Source organism: Empidonax traillii, unplaced genomic scaffold, assembly GCF_003031625.1.
Source record: "Empidonax traillii isolate 1590-97213 ecotype Southwest subspecies unplaced genomic scaffold, ASM303162v1 scaffold364:size1245619, whole genome shotgun sequence".
Lineage (NCBI taxonomy): Eukaryota > Metazoa > Chordata > Aves > Passeriformes > Tyrannidae > Empidonax > Empidonax traillii.
Genome location: NW_020955557.1, coordinates 341,423 through 361,196, shown reverse-complemented (window position 1 = coordinate 361,196; position 19,774 = coordinate 341,423). Strand labels below are relative to the sequence as shown.

Here is a 19,774-nt window from a genome sequence, read left to right as displayed (position 1 = left end):
TTTAATTCATAAAAGCAAATGGCATCCATCTATTTTTGCCATTCATGTGATGGCTGTTGCATTTGAGTCCCTCACCCTTTAATATATTTATTCCTCCACCCCACAGATGCTCAGCTGTCAGCAGTGTCATCAGGAACTGAACGTGTCCCTTCCAGTTCCACTAAAGTACATAAATTCCAATTAAAAATACGCTTCCCTGGCCTTGGGACATGTAAATACCAATCTAAAAGCCAGAACAGGGAGAGTTTATACCAGAAGTGCTGAACACCACTCACTGCAACACTTACTGATGATGTTGCTATTGTCACAAAGTGCATTTATAAAGAAACAGGTAAAACACATAGAACAGCACTAGTGTTTCACTGAACTGCAGTGCCTGAAAGCAAAAACATCATCAAAACCCTACTGGTACCTGATATCCTCACAAAAACTTAATTCTTGGGGAGAACTGAAAATCAGGTTAACAGGTGGAGAAGCCTGTTTTCCAGCTTTCCCTCTGGATCACTAATCACCTGGAGACATTAACTGCTGGACAAGGAACAACTTGACTCTGGATCTGAAGCTTCACAGTTCAGAAATCCAAGTACCAAGGGACAACCATAATCTCCAAGACAACAGACATTGCAAAAACAGGATGACAGGTCCCCTCCAAAGGCATTTATTCCATCTTGCAGGAGACTTGAGTAACTTAGAAGTCTGTACTTATCTATAAATGCAGGACTTGTAACGAACAGAAATGTGAATTATTCCATTAAAGAAGGGTAAAAACAGCATCACGAAATAACTGCATGCCCAACTTAAAACCAAAAATAAAGATATAGGTAGAAGACGGCTTACTATTAGAAATATGGTTAGTATTATTAAATAATTTTTGCACCTTACATCTGACATCAACAGGAAATATTGCAGAGGTAGGTTTATGTGCAGAATTTCTTAGAAGTTATAGGCTTCAATATTTTTCTTAGCAAGTTGCTATTTCTTTTGAAATTATTTTCTTAAAAAATTTTAAAAGGAAATATTTTAACATCAACCTTCAGGTCACCTTAGACATTGTGATTTCTTAAATACAAATGCTCATATATCTGAACTGGTAATTCACTTAAATTACTTACTTCTATTCATTCATTTACTTACTGACCACTGAATAACGATTCTACAAGACTTACAAAATTGAAGCCATTAACAGAGGAACTTAAAAATTAACTTAATCCATACGGCCTTGACATTTCCTTGCTAGGTGGCATACTTTCATCAGTATTTTTCCCCTGACATTAGTCCATAAAAACACTCATAGCAGAGACAGCTGCTTCCTCTGCCAGGATTGTCATGCCAAAAAGGCAGTCGTGTGCAAGACAACTTGCCCTCCCTGGTAGGATTAGGCAGCAAGTTTGGCTCGCAAGAGCACACCAGTTACCTTACCTGACCCTTCACACCAAACCTCAAACCTCTATTTCCCGCTGAGCTGTGAGAGCGCTGAAATAAAACGGCCCGAGAAAAGCCCTGCCCTGAAGTTTTCTCCCTGGCAACCAAAGCAACAATTGTTTTGTAAGTAGGTAAAGAGGATACCTGCGCCACTGGCTTCACGGGACATTTCTCCCCTCCTTCTCAGGCTGAGAGCGCTGCTTATTGCCCAACTTACTGCAAAGGGTTTGCTGCTCCCCCAGCCCACCCGCCGCAACATTAACCCTTAATTACGCTTTCAGCTGCTCCTCGTCAAGGGAGAGAGAGCACCACACCTCTGAAATGCAACGAGAGCTCAAGGCAGAGAGAGCTAAAATCCGAGCAAAATAAAAATCCATTCCCAACCACAAACCCCCGCTAAAACGCTTCAGATAATTGTGAGTGTCCTCCCCCCCCTTCCCCACTCAGTGAATCACTCCAGGCAAACCACTTGACCTCCTGGCAGCATCTTCCCCGTAAGGCTGGGTTTAAAAGCAGGACCTAATCAATAGCTGTTGCTGCTTATGACCCGAGTTTAAGCATATAAATGAAATACAAAATAAAGCGGGTTCAAGGGTGAAACTCGCAAACAGGGGCTACTGAGGGGTCACAAAAGAAAGTAGAAGGAAGAAATAAAAAGGGGGAAAAAAAACCCAATCTCATTTCTAAAGGTAATTTTCACACCAAAAAGCTCCATTTCCCACCCCACATCGTGACAAGCAATTTTTAATATGCAGGACAGAGCCTTGTTTCGCTGCTCTGAGAAGCAGGCTGGGAGCTCCTATGCTGGGCACCTGGAAAAGCAGCAAGAACTGCTTACAGGGATCTTAATCCAAACCATTTGCCTGAAGATTTCTTGTTCCCCACACCACAGTTTTATACAGCCCATTAGCTCCTTAAATTCTAGGGTTTGGGGGGTTGGGTTTGTTGTTTTTTGTTGTTGTTGTTGTTGTTGTTTTTTAAAGCATCATTCTATATTCCAGTACTAACATATTATGACTGCCTCATAAACAACTTGTGATTGACAGGATTTTGATGCAGACTTTACATACAGAAATTATTTTGATCATTTGAGCAAGTCTTATGTTCCTTTAAAAGAACAACGCAGGAATCCTCACTTTTCCCTGTAAAACAGGAGAAAGGAAGAAGAATTCTAAGGGTGAAAATGCACCTCAGACAAGCTGTGTACAGATATCTCCCAGTGTTACTGTACTACTGCTCAACGAGTTGGAAAAATAACTCCAAAAAGAGCTTTCTGAAAAAACAAACCACAAAAGACTGGAGCAGAGGTTACTTCCCCATGAAGATAGAATGCTCTCGTTTCTTTCTCTGACATTTATGGGACTACTAAAGGGTAAACAAAAGCAAAATTAGATCCCACAGGCTTTTGGTAGGGGAAAAAAAAAAGCAGAGGAAAATGATATTCCATAGCAGAAATCAGTTGTACAAATGAGACCATCATCTCACAGCCCTTTTCTATTGCTGCTCTCACACTCTCCCTGTGTCATCTGGTCTTAAACAAAAGGGATTTTATTCTTGCCTACCTCAAAGCTATTATACTAAAGCCATTCTCAGATTTGCACCTAGATAATCAACTTTACGCTATTTCTATTAATCTCATAACATATATTTGAGTGCCTGAGAATCCCTCTGTGCTTCGCTCAGATCCTTATTTTATACTGGAAGAAAAAGTTGCAGCTCCAAGCACAAACACTGTGTTGGCTTTTTTTTCAATAAAATTAGGATCCTCCACAGGATCTTCTTAATATCCATGTAGGATTTACATGATCTGAGCTTCTTCTGAGGAAATTTTCAAATGATGCTGCGATGTAGCTGTTTAAAAGGACTGTATAACCTCCCCTGCTGTACAAACACGGTGAGCATATGTTCATATAAAACCAACCTGTGATACAAGGACTGTAAAATACAATTATCCCATTACAGTTAAATCCTTTTTTTTTTTTTCCTCCAAAAATGTTTTCCTTTCAAGGCATAACAATTTTGAGTTGAAGTGAAGTGCAGGTGGCTTCGTTCTCCTACAGCCACTCCATCTCACAGAGCCACCCAACTGCAGGGTGGCGAAGCCATGGAACAGATTGAATCACTGAATGGGAAACAAAATCGTTCCCTTCTGGGCTCTAAACGTGGCAAGAAACTACCCAGGCTTCGTCATGATTGTTGTTTTAAATACCCAGCTCTGCTCTCACACAGAAAGCTGCAGCCGAGTTGAGGGCTGGGGTCAAGAAGGGGGGACATCCATCTCAGTTCATGGTCAAGGAAGAGTGCTACAGGAAATCCAGTCTCCCAATCAATTACTGAAATTAATTTTCGAGCCCAATTCATTGCCTTCTGGGAAGACAAGGATCCATTTACTTACCTGTCTTGCAGTAGTGTTTTTTTAAATGAAGCTAGATTAAAAATAATAATAGTGTTCCCCAGAAAAAGTGATGCAGTAAATTAAGATCTGAGGATGTTTTATTCATAGAATTACAGAATGGTTTGGGTTGGAATGGACCTTAAAGATCATCTAGTTCCAACCCTCTGCCATGGGCAGGGCCCCTTTAAAAGCTACAGCAAATCCAGGCACTGTTGCCTATTTACAAAATGAAACATCAAAACTTAATCCCAGTGAAATGGCAAAACAACTGAGGACCCCAGAAATCCACAGTGTCCCTGCCTGGAAAGCCAAAAACCAGACTGGCTCTTCAAAGGAATTTCTGAGCAGCAGGTCATCTCCAGAGGGCACAGAGGGAACAGTCTCACGGCAAAGTGTGGCACTGCCCAGCCCTGATCTGCCAAAAGACCCTTTTCCTCTCTAACAGACATGTGTTGCACTGACCAAAAAGCCAAAATGAAACACTGGGGGGAGAAAGAAAGAGAGGGGGGAAAAAAAAAGACAACTCAAGCTATGGTTTTAACTTTGTCCAGCTGAGAAGGTCAAGAGGAGAAGGCAAACTTTGTTCTGCCGGTGGAGAGTATTTACAGCCCCCCTTTAGCCGTGGAGTCTGCACTAAAATGATATTGCTGGGCTGTTTTGGCTACAGACTGCACACACTGACCCCTCCGTGCCCAGCACAGCACCGGAATCATTCCATACAAAAGGTTTGCATTAAATGTAATGAAGCAAATGACAAAATCAATAAACCTGGAATGGTGAGGCTATCATAAAAATGATGTAAATTCAGAGTTCACAGTGGTTATGAAGCTATTTAGATTCATAATTAAAACCAGAACTGTCTCTTTTTTTTTCGGAATAAAAGTTCCTCTTGACAATCACAGATGGATGCTGCAGGAAATCTTCAGCAAACGTATTCAGAATTAAGGTATGGCACAAAGACAGCATAAATTATACAAAGATAAACTGTAGGCACAGGTTAGCCTAAACACGTACGTAATAAAGCAAATTTGATTTCCATACTTTTTCAACTGATGTCGCATCCCATTTTAATCAAGTTTTATATCAAAAGGACAGTAAGAATACCACACAGCCTGTTTTTAAATCGAGGTATTTTCTGGAGTTTGTTTCTGTCAAAGAGACTCTTGTAAGACTGTTAAAACAGAAAAGGGCCAAATCTGCTATTCATTACTGTCCCTACAAAAGCCTGGGTGCTGCACCAAAATGTAGCTGTGCTTTATTAGGGGAAAAGAATAACGAGCCTAGAAAGCACAGAGCAGAGCCCTGAGAACTAAGTAAGCAGATAAACAATCTCTGGAAATAGCAACACTCACCCTGGCTTTTTGTAGCAGATTCCAAACCCCAGAAAAAGGGGTGAGGTTTTCTTATACCAAGCTCTGGACCTGGAGCTTGTGGTGTCATTTAAAAATTTCCACCAGTGTTACATTTAAGCAAATAAATTAAATCTCCAGACTCAGATTTTACTTTTTTTTTCACCTAATCAAATAGAAAATTTAAAAGTGATCATCAAACCTGGGTTCTCACACCCAAAACCTGAACTTTTTCCGCCTCCTGTGCAAACAATTCACGTCACTGTGCCAGATGTGCCGTGTTCCTGATGGGACAGAGCACATCCACGTCCCTCTTCCAAAGCCCCACTGATGACCAGCCTACAGAGCTACATTGCTCGTGGCTGCTCCCTCTTAGGCAGGAGAAGGCAGTAAATTGTGCAAAATATAAAGCACAGGGAAGATCACAACAGAATTTGAAGGAGATGGAAGGGATGACTTGGGTTGATGTGGTGCACTTCATCTTTCTTGTCCAAAAATTGATACTGGAACCAACATACACAGAATACAAAACTGGGTAAATCAGTCTTATGTATAACCTTATTATGGAGGTAGAAAGCTCTGACTGACATCAGACAGACGAAAATTTAAAAAATATTAAATGCCAGCAAACATACATCCTCCACTACAACACAGTGCTGGCTTATGTACTTCTATTTTATAGGTAGAACACACTTAAGAGGTATTTCAGCTTTTATTTATCTGACATTTTACTCAGGGGAAAGCGAACTTTACAGTGAGGAAATCTGTTTCTCGGGAGTGATGGTTCAGCTTTTAATAAGTTGCCGGTGACAGATCCCTTGTGGCTACTTGAGCCCACAACTACAGACATCCATGAAACAAATACTTCCTGAAATGCAAGTGGACAGGAGAACAGAGCAGACATCCACTCTACTTAATGCAGATGTTTTCATTAAAAAAAAAAATTAAAAAAAAAACAGGAAGAAAAAAAAAATCAGAGGTGCATTTTCTGTGCAATCAATCTCAAGAGAAGAACAAGTTGTAGTTTAGCACATCCAACAGATTTAAGATCGTTTTGTGCTGGTTTAGTCCACCTTGTGTTTTATATATTAGAAAGGGATATGGGAAAGGGGATTACAAAAACCAAAAAGTGTTTAAAAAAGGCAAGTCTAGTCTAATCTCACTACCAAATACCACATGGGTTTAAATACTTCATGAAATGGCTTTGGGGTTTTCCAGTATTTCTCATGTGTGCTGCAGAATTTGCAGGTTATTAGTCTGTACGTGTCTGTTCCGTTGCTCCCTGATGCAGATGGGACAATCCCAGGTTGTTCAGGAGCAGTGCAAGGAAGCAGCATTCCCAGTGGCAGCTCTGCTCATAAAATCCTGAGCTATCTGCCAGGTTGGGACCAAACCCTGCAGCTGACCATGTGAATCACAGGATCACAGACTCTCATAATTTCGTGTGGAAGGGACTAAAGCTCCTCTTGTTCCACCCCCTGCCATGGGCAGGGACACCTTCCACTATCCCAGGCTGCTCCAAGTCCTGTCCAACCTGGCCTTGGACACTTCCAGGGATGGGGCAGCCACAGCTTCTCTGGGCAACCTGTGCTTCCCACTGAGGTAATTTTGAATAATGCCTACACCTTATGACGTTAAAAGAGATACATGCAGAAGTTTCACTGGAGGCAGAGAAGAAACTGAGATTAAAAGAATGCAGTTTCTGAATTAAATTTCACATTTTCATCTCTGTGTTCCTAACAGGCTCTCCCTTGGCTGTGGCTGCAGCAGATGGGATGTTCCTGATGGAAACAGGGCCAGCAGGAAGCACCTTCAGCTGGGACAAAGGAAAACACAGTTCCTCCCTACACCTTCTTGCCAGCCCAAAGCCAGGCTTAAGGCACAGTGATTAGGTTTTCTTGCTTTATTCTCTGATTTTTAACGTAAGATAGACAAGAGATGTTGTTTAGAAAGATCAGTGCAGGCAGATTTTAAAGGTTAGCGATTCAGAACTGAATGAACAAAAACTGAAGAACGAAGAAATGATGAAACTGGATGAAGAAGACAAACCCAAGGGATGATGTACCAGCAAGTGACCTCAGGCAGCAGAGCCAAGAGCAGAACAGGCAGCCAGGCAGGGCCTGCAAAGGTGGGCCAGTGAAAAATGAAGCAGCCAGCTCTGTGTCCGGCCCTTCACTGTGAGGGTGTGAGGAGATGAACGTGATTGTCTCCCAAAATGTCCTCTGCTACCACTCAGAGCGTCTCTCTCTGCTCGGCTGGTTTTGCACATTCTCACCTCAAGTGCATCGTGCACTGTGCAGGGAACATGCGTGTGCATTTCAATCAATCATCTCTTTTTAATGAGTTAATTGTGAAATATATGCTCTTTGCATTTGTTACAAGGGGTAGAACAGATGGCAAAAGCTCAAACTAATGTATTCATAAAATTAACTGACGCTGCAGGTGGTGTTTCTCCATAGAAGGTGGTAAGTGGGTAACGTGTTATTTTAATGTTATAATAATGCTGCATGACAATGAAATTTCTAGGAAAGCAAATGTGATGGCCACAGAGATCTCCCCTGAATTCATTATGGTCACTATCACAATGAAGACTAATTACAGGAGACAGAAAGGAATACACTGGTGGAATACATTGAGTGCAGCGAGAATTTATGGGGAAGGGGAAGGAAAATTATTTACAAATTTTTACGGTTGAAGTAAAATGATCCTTTCCCCCCCTAAAGAAGGAAAAAGGTTTGCCTCCAACATTTCAAACAGCTGTTTCCATACCTCTGACCTGTTTTGCCAGCTCTGAAAACACTCAAAAATACCAGCTGAGATCAAAACAACCTGAAATCTCTTCCATAACAGAAACATGTCCTTTCCTTAAATTTTCATTACTCATATTTAAAATATACTGTGCTTTTCATGCACACCACCAAATACAGACACATATTGCTCAGTCCACTGAAAGATACATAAACAAGTACACATTTGATAATCAATTCTCCTCTAGGCATTTCTTTTCTTTTATTTAAATCCAACCACTGGCTTCAGTAGACTTATTCCAGATTTTACACCAAAGGAGTGGAAAATCTGGCCAACTGTTTATCTCCCTGCTTTTGTTTTATTTTACTGCAAAGTGCAACAGTAACAGTGGATACTTTACACAAATGTCAAGAAACTAAGGGCAGGAATTTCAGAGGGGTCTGGATAATAGCTTCCCTAGAGAACCCAGACTAAAGAAGTCACTTTTTGTAGTGTAACATTTCATTAAGATCTACTGCATATTTACGTAGGGCACATAACTCACAATCCCTTGCTTTCTGCTGGTGAAACAGCCACACACAAATCAACTATTATTTCCTTGGGTTTATTTGTTATTTTAATTTGACAGGTATGTTTAATTATTTCTATGGCTGAATGGTAAAAATTACAAATATGCTCTCCAGTGCTGGTTGTGATGGATTTAAAAAAAAAAAAGCCCACAGGAACATTTCTATATTTTGTGTAGGTGAATGTAAAATAACTCTTACATTAAAGAGCAACTTCAGCGTTTTCCAAAACCTGAATGTGCAATCTAGATGTTTAATTTTTGTAAAAGTCACATGGATTGATGCTGATAGTAGATGCATGCTGAAAAAGTAAGAGTGTCTTCCAGGAAAAGCCATTTAACAAACAAGGAACTGAAACTAATAGGTACAACAATGTTTTACAGTACTCTGAGAGCTCTGATTTTTCACACTGCATAGGTAATGTAACCACCAGGAAAATAAATGTGTACTGACTCGCAGAAGTGTTAAATGTTACATATGTGCTGATGTATTCCTGAATTAAAAAAAAATAAATCTCAATGCTTCATTTCTTCCTCCAAAAGCACCTTTAGGGCTATCAAGAAGGATATTACCCACAATTTGCTAAGTGGCCCCAGGATGCCAGGAAAGCAGCTTGCAGGTCTAGTGATATGAGCTATTATCTCATGTGTGCCTGAGAAATATTTAGACAGAAATGCAATGAGCCTGGATTATCATGACAGATGAACCTCTGAGCTTCTGTTTTTCTGACTCCCAATGCTAAAGAATCCAATAGCCAAAGCCTACAAGAGGGAAAAGGCAGAAGCTGGATATGTACAGAACTGAGGCTCATCCAGTTCCACCCCCTGCCATGGGCAGGGACACCTTCCACCAGCCCAGGTTGCTCCAAGCCCTGTCCAACCTGGCCTTGGACACTTCCAGGGATGGGGCAGCCACAGCTTCTCTGGGCAACCTGTGCCAGGGCCTCCCACCCTCACAGGGAACAATTTCTCCCTAACATCAGCTCTGTACGTTCCTTTTCTGGGTGTCTGGCTGCCCTCAGTAAGGTGGGCTGGGCAGGCTGTTCCAACAGAGCTGCAGGAATGCCTCACCAGAGGAGCACTCCCCTGAATGCCGAGGTGGGATACAAGCAGGGGAAACGTGCACAAATCCAAGCAGCAGCTCCATTATACGTTTATGATGGAAAGCCATGGCTGACAGTGCCGAGTTAGCCCAAACCCCAGCGAGACCCAAACCCATGCACTTTAATTCTTGGAATAAATGTGCTTACTTGGGGCTAAAATCCTGCAAGAAACATTTCCTGTTCTCTAAGTAACAAGGAACAGAAATTGAATACAGGTGCACTCTGCAGGCTGGCCCTCTCTTGCCCTTATTCTTCAGCTTCTAGGACCACTGGGCAGCATTTATGCATCTACTCTACAGCAGTGTCAGCTTTTGCCAAATTATCATATAAATTCACTGCTGGTAATGGACATTATGTGCTCATGACACTTTCTAAAAGCTGTATAATTATTTCTGTATTTCAATTAGAAATGGACTCACTAATTTATTCTTTGTCTGCAGATTCTTCCTTTGATTTTGTACTCAAACAGCAGAAAACACTTCATAAGAAAACAATTCATACAACAAAATTTTCCCCACTTGGGAGTTTGAAAACCTCCAATCTCTGCTTTGGTTTCATTTTGTGCAAAAATAGTGGCCTTTCTGGCATTTAAAAGCTCTTCTTTAGCACAGCCCTTATCCAAGCCCATTTTCCTGGGCTCACTTCTCTGCTAAAAGAATGACAAAAGATAGAGAGCTTTTACCATTTAAAGAGAAAGACAAGGTGAAAAATATCTTGAAACATTGCTTTTTATAACACCTTTTTTTTTTTCCCCCTATTATCTTAACATTTACTTTTTTAAATGACAAAAATCATATTGGCACCAAGCCAGTTCTGCAGCCCCGGTGCTCAAGGACATCACCAAAGACTCTCAGTGTTTTGCACACACAGCAGCACCTCTGCCCTTAAATTCACCAAACTGATTTTTTTTTACACTAGAGTGTTCCAGCTGGACACAGTCTGTGACTTGGTGTCACTTATGACCACGCTGGGACAGGGTAATTCTCAGAGGGTTTCCAAATGGCACCCACTGTAATTTATATCGAGCCCTCAGGCTGAGTATTTCGGAGTTTGTGTCCAAAAGGAATTCACGCCCTGGCTTGGTCTATTGTATCAACTCTGCATTCTTTCCTGAGGGAAGCTTTCCCAGCTGCTGGTAAAGGCTGCATTAATCTAGAGACTTTCATCTGGTCTAGCACTTGCTGTGTCCCTGTTATAATATCTACAGAGTTCTTATTTTTTGCCATAACATCGGGACACTTTTCATAGGACCTGGAAGAATTTGAGGTCACCTTAAATGTCAAGCCACGAAAACAGAGCCCATTCCACGCCAGCCTTTCCCCGTATGAATTTTAAATATAAATTGGAAAGGGTTGGGGAGCGTGGGAGAACGTGTAGCTTCATTTCTTACGTCTCAAAGTCTCCAAGATCCCTCCCAAACGTGCTTTCCAGGGTGGGAGAAGTCTGAGACAGTACAATAAATCAGCAGAGCCATAACCATAGAAACAGCCAGCCCTGCTGCTCTCCCTTCAGTGTGTACGTGGCAGAGGCACCAGGCACGAGCAGTGCAGGTGCTGGAACAGCTGGATGGCACCAAAAGAGGCTCCTTCTCCTCCTCCATGGGCATGGTCATCCCTGGGACTCAAAAGGAAGAGATTTGGCAGCCAAGTCTAGACTTAGAATGGCAACTGGCACATTAAAACCACTGCTTCAAGTTTCAAGAGCTTTAAATATTAACTTGGTTCAACTTGCATCACACCCTTACAGTTATTGCTGCAGAAATTTTAATGTGTTTCCAGCAGCAAGTTGGCTCAAGGGTTTGCCGTGTTTCTCTCAGCAACTCACAGGCCACCAGTCTGTGCCTGGAAACAAGAATCACCTGCTCTAATGAACCACCCTGGGTACACGACTCACACAGTTCTTATCAAAAAAGGATGGCTACAGATGTGAGGGAAAAGTCTGCTATTTATCTAAACAATCAGCGCTCGTGGCTCACATCAGCAATCTGTTAGACCAGTGAGCTCTGTGCTCCTGCTGAGCCAGAGGCTGGACTAGATGACCTCCAGAGGTCACTCCAAACCAGAATTATTTTATGATTCTGTGATAAATTCAGTACTCATCAGAGAACAGAAACAGTAGCTACAGGGAAGTATTTCTGATACTGACTCTTTTACAGCAAAATAATTGATACTGCCTAACTTGACAGTCACAATTTTTTGCTGGTTTTAAATCCTGACATTTATAGAGCTCCTTGTAAGCACTCCAGCCAGTCATCCCTTGATATCAGCTCAGGGAAAGGAGAAACCCTGGTTCCTTCTGCACTGAGAGTGGGTGCATAAATCAAAACACCTGTGGTTGTTGTGACAGCTTGCCAGAGGTGAATTCAACTCTGAATGCAAACTTTGCTATTTTAAATGAAGTCAGACAACTAACAATGAATTATGGCTGGGAAAGTTAGGTTTTCCGAAACAAAACACCATCTACTATTCCTCTAGATCACACAGTGTAAGTAAAGCTCACGCTAACATGACAAAAAAGCCACTCTTCTGTCTAGAATCCACAATTTTTTTTCCTACTGTAAAGTATATTCTTCATATTTTCCTGTGTCTTGAAAACTAGACCTGCTCACACAGGTCCTCTAATGCTCCTCCGCTGATGAAGAGAAATATCATCAGAGTAAGTGGCTTCTCAAGATGATATTCAAGTAAAAAGGCCTTTTTTTACCAGAAAAGCTGAAGTCACTGTTGAATATGCACAAAGTGAGTGACAAACCACTGAAGAAACACAAGCTTAGTGTGCTGAATGACTGCAGAAACAGCTGGGTTATATCCTGTCTACAAGTGTTCATATTCTGTACATCCCAAAGCCTCCGAGGGAACCTGCACAGTGCTCAGAAAAACCAGAACACAGGTATGTGCAAGGCTTTGTACAAAAGGGCTTCCTTTTAGATCTCCTTTAGCTGATTCTTCTACTAAATAAATGTTACAGAAAACAGCTAGGACAGCCTAGCTTCATCGGCACCAACAATAAGCCCCTATTTTCTCTCTTTAATGGCTTTTATAAATTATTTTAATATTCAGTACAAACTGTCAAAAGCAAGCACAGCGAACTGCCCACAGTATTTATTTTTTTATTTAATTTTCTGATGTTTGCACTCAGCCACTGTGCCTGTGTGCCACGTTTTGTCATATTTATTGTCCACACGGGTGGTGGAACAGAAGATTTATTGTAAGTGAAACATTTCAATTTCACCCTCAAACTCTAACAGCACTTTCCCTATGCATGTCTTTCTTCAAGGCAATACTGCAGGAACGGGTAAAGCATTTAAAGAACTTTTTTTTTTTTCCTTTGCTCAAAACTTCCCCAGGGGTGTTCCCAGTGTGGACCAAAGTAGCCTGTGAGGAGGCCCCTGACAAAAACCTGCAGGGTCTGCAGGTCCCTTTGGTGTTGCCCAAAAGAAATGGTAGCCAAACACATAATAACAGCCAGATGTAACCCAGGGAGAATGGTTTTCACCACAAATATGAATAAAATTGGCACTCACAAGTTCTTCACATCGATGATTCCTCGAAAGGCTTTTCTAGGGATTCCTTTTATCTGGTTTTCACTCAGGTCCCTGAATAAGGGAAGAGGAAAAAAAAATACATTGTATTAACAAAGAGAACACATTTCTCAAATCTGCATGAGCTAATGGAGCATCCACATGCTTGGAAAAGTAGATGTTTCTGGATTGGTTACACCACAGGATGTTCTCCATTTTCTTTCTCTCCTCTACAGCTCTGTGGAATGAGCTGAAACGACTCCACAACAAAACCCACCAGAATTTGTGATACAAGTGACAGAACTTCCAGAAAACATCCCTCAGACGTGGTCATGACACTGTCACAATGCAGGACTTGCTGTCAGAGTACCTGCAGCCAAATCTTGTGCCTTGGAGCTGCAACCCTGTAGTGCAAATGAAATTTTCTCAGCATGCTCCTGTTTGTTTACTGACTGCAAAAATACTTGGCTACCCCTGCTTATATTACAGCCTCTTATTTGAAATTAATATTCAGGAAAAGCATGACAATCATTCTCTTGTAAGCTTTGTAAATGCACAGTGAAAAGGTCTTAATCCACCACATTAAGAACCCCACTGCATTGTGCATCAATGGCAACCACTGAATCTTTAACCTTGCTTAAAAACAAACAACAACAAAAACCAAACAACCAACAGCAAGTCAAAAAGCCTTTCCAGTATTAAAACCTTACAAATGTTTCCACTTCAATTGTTACATCTGCATTGTGAGTTCAGGTTATAGTTTCCTGTTATCCAACCTGCATTCAGGTGCTTTCTCCATAGTATTAAGCATTTCTAAATCTGCAACCCTCCAGCAGTGCAGGTGGAGGCAGGAAGGAGGGCCTCAGGAATGGGAGGGAGATGGACACAAACCCAGAGAGCTGGGATGTTTTCAGGGTAAGGAAAAGCAGCACTCAGCCTGATTTCCTTGCTGGTGCCCTGGCAACATGGGGGAGAGGGAGCAATTCCAGCCTGGGTTAGGTTACAAAGTGGGGGGTAAGAGAGAAGACAGGAAGGCTGATGAGTGGGAAAGAAAAACATAAGAAATGAGCAAGTGGAAGGCACAGGGATGGCTGGACAAAAGGACAAAGAAAGGTGACACTGCAGCACAGGGAATTAGTGCATCGTTTGGGGGGACTGTGTCCCTGTGTTACACAAGCCCAGGATTTTGCCCCCTTTTCAGAAAGAAACTCTGGATTTCTAATCACTATTATTAAGAGGGAATGGCAGGAATCTGTACTCACCCCCAGACACTCTTTTCTGTAAGTACATTTAGTGTTGCAGCGAGCTCCCTTTCTAGCCTCCCCCAAATTGGCTTTATCAAATGAGAGGCCAGAAATCAGAGCCTGTCACAAAAGCCCACATTGACACTGCGGGTCAAGATGTGTCACGCAGGCCTTTCTTCTGCTTTCCATCAGGCAGATAAGAAAAAAAGGGGACTATGTCCTTGTCATGGGACTAATTCAATTTATACCAGTCATGCAGTCTACACCAAATTCTCAAAGTAGCCACAATTGTCCATTCAGACTATCACAAACAAAAATGTGCTGCTGGACACAAGTCCCTTTTTCAAGTCAGATTAAAATTCTTTGTGACCTTCACAATTTGTTTAACACTGATCCACACTCTGACCTTTCCTTCACCTCCCCTTTATTTTGCCAGCAACAAAATATTAGTTCTTTAAAGACAGACCTTCAACCCAGACAAACGATCAGGCAACCCAGAGAAAGGAAAGGGTATTTCAGACCCAGAAGAAGGAAGTCTCCTGCTGAAGACCGATTTCATGACAGGGAGTCACTTTGGTGTGACAGTGAGGCACAGCAGAGACACAGCCAGTGGGAAAAGCATGACAAAATGGCTTAGGAAGGCAAAAATTAGTCAGATCTGAAAGGAAGACAAATGCAAAGCAGAACAAAAAAAGGGCTTGAAAAAGTAGAACTGTGTGGTCAAAGAAAACCACACGAAATCCACCAACATCTCGAATTGCATTTGTCTGGCATTTTACTGGGCATTATTTCAAATCATGTTTAAAAAGAAATTAGGTTTAAAAGTTATTTTTTCTAGCATTACTGTGTTCTAAAAGGGCTAATTTATGTTTTTGCTTTCTGCTTTGCCTTTATGCTCAACTCTCAACCTGCAGTCAGCAAAACCAGGGGACTGTAGGAAGTTGATCCATTTCCTATGGAAACCATTCCAGTAAACTGTATTATTTTCATTTTCTATTAGGCACTCTCCTCTAGGTACCAGTACTGCATAAATCTCTCTAGTGGGCTGAAGAGCTGCCAGCTTTGCATGGCCCTAATGACACAGCATGGAAGAAAATTCACCAATGCATATTTAGTTTTCTTTGACTGCCTTCTCACAATTATAATCACCCCATTTTGAAATGGCCAGGGAAAGTGTTTCTCTCTGCTTCTTGATACTGTGGCAAACCTTTGTTAAGCATCTTTCATAAGCAAGCAAACCCCAACCAGGCTCAGCCTGGGCACTTCCCAAAATTTGCTCAGAGAAAGCAGAAGGTCATAACAAGCAACTTGTCTACTGAGTTTACCTTAAATTTTCAGCTCTTCACTCCCTACAGGCAAAATGAGAAGCTCACACTGGCAGTATGTGAAATAAATATTAGTTATTCCCAGTAACTGCAGAAAATCAGGTAAACTAAGGTGAGGGTAAAACAAAACCCTTAAAAAATAAAAAAAAAAAAGTGGGGGGAAAATATTCAGCATTCAAGAAAAAATAAATCTGAAGAAAAATAAATTATGACTGCTAATACACTTCCTATTTCTTGGGCAGAAGTTTCAAACTACCTAATTCTGTAACGGAAGGCAAGTACAATGCATGGGTGCATGATGTATCCTAAGGAGGAAATCTGAAAAATTCCAGCTTTAGAGAAGAAAAGACTTCCAAAAGTCCTGCCCCTAACAGGCAGTGATAGCAGACCAAAAGCACTTGACCTAAGGACAAACTGAAATGTGCCAGCCCATCAGCATCACCCTCCTTCACAAAGGATCCTCTGTGGAGAAAGCAGCGAGCCCAACACAAAGGAAACACCTTCACGATAAAATAGACACGTTGAGCGAAGTCAATGTTTTGAGATTAAATGATTCTTCCTGTTCTTTTGATAAATACAGGCAAATTTCAGCCAGTTTAATCTGCAGGCAGTGCACACTGCACAGAGATCCAGCAACCAGCCACTGCCTCAATACGGTGCAGTGACCCCCTGGCCCCCTCATCCAGGTTTCTGATGGGAATACGCTTGGAAAGGCCTCGGCAGCGATCCCAGAGGAACCAGTGAGGGGAAGAGCATAGCAGGCAGCAATACTGGACACGTTCAACCAAGAGCTCCCCCAGCCAGCACTGTGTGGTGAACCCCCAAAGGAAGCAGCATTCTCCTTTCTGAGATGGAGAAATGGAGCCACAGGGATATTAAAGGGCTTGCACTTCAAATCTGCATAACCAGAGCAGTGGGAGCCAACAAAATCCAGCAGCTGTGGCTCACACACCCTCCCAGCACGGCAGACCACACGTTAGTCTAACCCAGCCTCCAACGGGAGTTGGCACAAACCAGTACATTTTTTAGTTTTTATTTTAATTTTGCTAAAACCCCTTTGGACACAGATTAACTCCCTCTGCAAGACTAATATTGTTTTCCTGATCTTCAAATGGGCATTGAAAGAGTCTTACTGATAAAAGGATTGGAATAGGGGAAAAAAAAGCGCCTGAAAGTGCTGACGTTTCCTAAGTGCCTCTGCAGTCTTTGCCGTAGTGCTGGTTTTAGCTTCCTGCTTTAACACCGCCTATTGCATCCCAAGTGAAAATTCAGCTCTCTACCAGAGCAATAAAATACATTAAGACCTTTTTTTTATTGTTATTTTGCCAGTGACAGAACATAAATCAGTTAATTGGAACACAGACCCTACAAACATTCATAAAATTAGTGTCTTCATTTGAACTACAGATTTAAAACGTTAAAGCAGCTACTTTAATACAACCTGCAAAGTTCCAGTGGTACTGGAAATACCATATATTATATGAAAATTAAAAAATCAGCAGTGATAACATTATGCTGAATCTTATGCTTAGTCTTGCGTACATTTGTCTCCCCTTTCAAATACCAACAACAAAACCCCACTCCTTGAGCACTGACAAATTATTTTCCCGATCTTTTTTGACATACAGCTTCTAAAATTTTGAAAGACTGTTTTTGCACAACTGCCTGAAAACCAGCTTAAGAAGTATTTATTGTGGTTGAACACTACTCTTTAATTATTTCTCCCGCCTGAATGGGCTAAGAGAGATCACAGTGCAGTGTTATCCAATAAAGAACCAGGCCTGCCTTTAATGTCTAAAGAGTTCAGTACAAAGACTTCAGGAACAGTCCCCAAGAGCAAATGCTTCACGACCAAATATGTATCTTTCCCAGTATGTTACTGCATGTTGATTCCATAATAAAAGTGCAAACTCACGGAGTTAACCATTAACACATGGAACCAGTGGTTTAGCTGAAATGAAAGAAAAATCCAGAATAACTAAGCTGATTCCTTCCAAGCACCTTTTAGCTTCTCCACCACTCAACTGCTTCTTGCAGTAACAAAGGAGAGCTCACACACAACACTGCAGCAGCTGATACAAAACCAGCAGGCAAACACTGGTTGATTGAACTGTATATGGGGCTTGAGGGTGCAGAATAACAGATTGTTTCCCATCATCTCTTCCTGACACAATAACAGGGAAAATTAATGAGGTTTGCTTGCTTTGCAAAATAAAACAAGTGAAAGATATGAATGCTGACTTAAAGAAAGTGTCAGCTGCCACCAATGCTAAGAAATAAGCCCTGTGCCCACTAACTTCATTTCAGCCACAGAATGAGCAGCTGAGAGAAATGAGAATTAATTCATCCGTGTTGGTAGCTTTTTTTACATTCTTTTACCAAATAGGATTTCTGGGTTTAAAACATTTCAGTCTCATCCAGTGATTACAATAAAATAAAATAACAAAATAATGTTTCAGAGGTTTTGTGCACTTAAGTTTAGTGACTGTTCTTCAACCCAACTTTTCTTTACAACTGGACTAAAACCAGACCGAACTACTCCACTAAAGGTCACATACTTAACACAATCTGGTCACTGCAATTTGTCTCATTAGAATTAGTTTTAATTTGTACAACATGTTACACATAAACTCTATCCTACAATGTTTTACCGAATTAGGTAACACAATTAAGGAGCTAAAGAGTAACAGATGGGGAAAATTAGAGAGCATAATCCAAAGATAATAGGTATCTCTAAGTAACACATAATAAAAGATAAGCAAGTCAATGAAGTGAGGAATGATACAGCTCAGCTTTTTCATAGAGCAAGAGCTGGAGGGAAAGGAACTCCTACAGCCAGAGAAGAGACAGGGCAAAGGGATCAGTGCTGGAGGAAGAGTCTGCAAGAGGAAAAAGGGTAACACCAAGAGGCAGAAAGACCAAGGAAATCCACAGGGGAAAAAAAAAAAAGAAGTTTACTCAATTATATCTATAACAATTCCAGCACAGAATATTAACATTCACGATGTGTTTTTCTTTTAACCAAATGCTTGGCACTCCCAAGGAAGCTTTTTGTCTTGCAGAGTTTCTATTCCCAATCCACAACGACTTGCAACACCTCAGACCTCGCTTAACCTCAAGCACGGCACAAGCAGGACGACTGAGCCAGCAGCAGCAGGGCTGCAGCTCAGACCCCCTTCCAAAGTGCTGCAGTTCCTTCTTGCCCATCCATCCAGTGCTGGGAGCAAGAGGACAGTTCCTCTGGTCACATCTCCCAGGCAGTGCAGGCCCTGCTGTCAGGGAGCAGAAGGATGCAGCTGGGGCTCTGTTGCAGTGAGGGTGTGCTCGCCAGGGCTGCTGTGCCTTAGAGGCAAGTTAAGAGTGAGCCAACAGAGTAAGGGCCATGCTTGAGGTAAGAAATGGATCTGGAGGTAAAGCACCAGCACACCCAAGCTCAAGGATGCAGATGTTCAAATCAGGTGAAAACAGGCTCTGTATATATGTTCTGCCACATTTTTTTTTTTTGTATCACATTAAGCTACCGTTTCATTTAAAGCAAAGAACAAAAGAAGGTTTTTTCCTGCTCTGCCAAAATTGGAGGGCGGCTTTTTAATTTTTGTTTTATCTAAAACTAATATTAAACATTTTCAACAACTAAATATTATTCTTCCCTAGGAGTTATTGTCCTAGTATTTCCAAAACTCCTCAGTATTAAAGTTTTTCCTGTCCTCCAAATGGATTAACAAATAACTGAGTTAGCTGTTAAGGACAATTCAGAAACTTTGAGCCTTGTAAATATGCAAGGTAAGTTCAAGATATTTATCAACTTCCAGGTGGGAAATGCATTGCCCAAATCAGCTCACTCCAACAGTAATTAGAACAAGCTGTGGCAAGTCTGACATTCATCAGCACCTCTGTCCTCAGGAGGGCTTTATCCCCTCAGTGAAGCAATGGCTTTGCTGTTTCTGTAGGTTGTGTAAAAAATGGTATTTACTGCAAAGCAGCACTTCCAGCTCTCTGTCTGAAGGAAAAATGGACAAGTGTTGTCGCCCATGGGCTACAAGGCAAGAGCTGAAGAACAACAGGATCGCAGAGCATTACTCTGTGGAAACTTGGCCTCACTG

General features: G+C 41.5%; 1 protein-coding gene across 1 annotated transcript in view; it reads right to left on the bottom strand.

Moving 5' to 3' along the window:
• Nucleotides 1-19,774, bottom strand: part of SLIT3 (slit guidance ligand 3) — a 482,804-nt gene that overhangs the window by 225,440 nt on the left and 237,590 nt on the right. Inside the window, exon 5 of the mRNA XM_027892706.1 lies at nucleotides 13,106-13,177. Within this exon, the coding sequence (XP_027748507.1) occupies nucleotides 13,106-13,177 (72 nt within the window). The remainder of the gene's footprint in view (nucleotides 1-13,105; nucleotides 13,178-19,774) is intronic.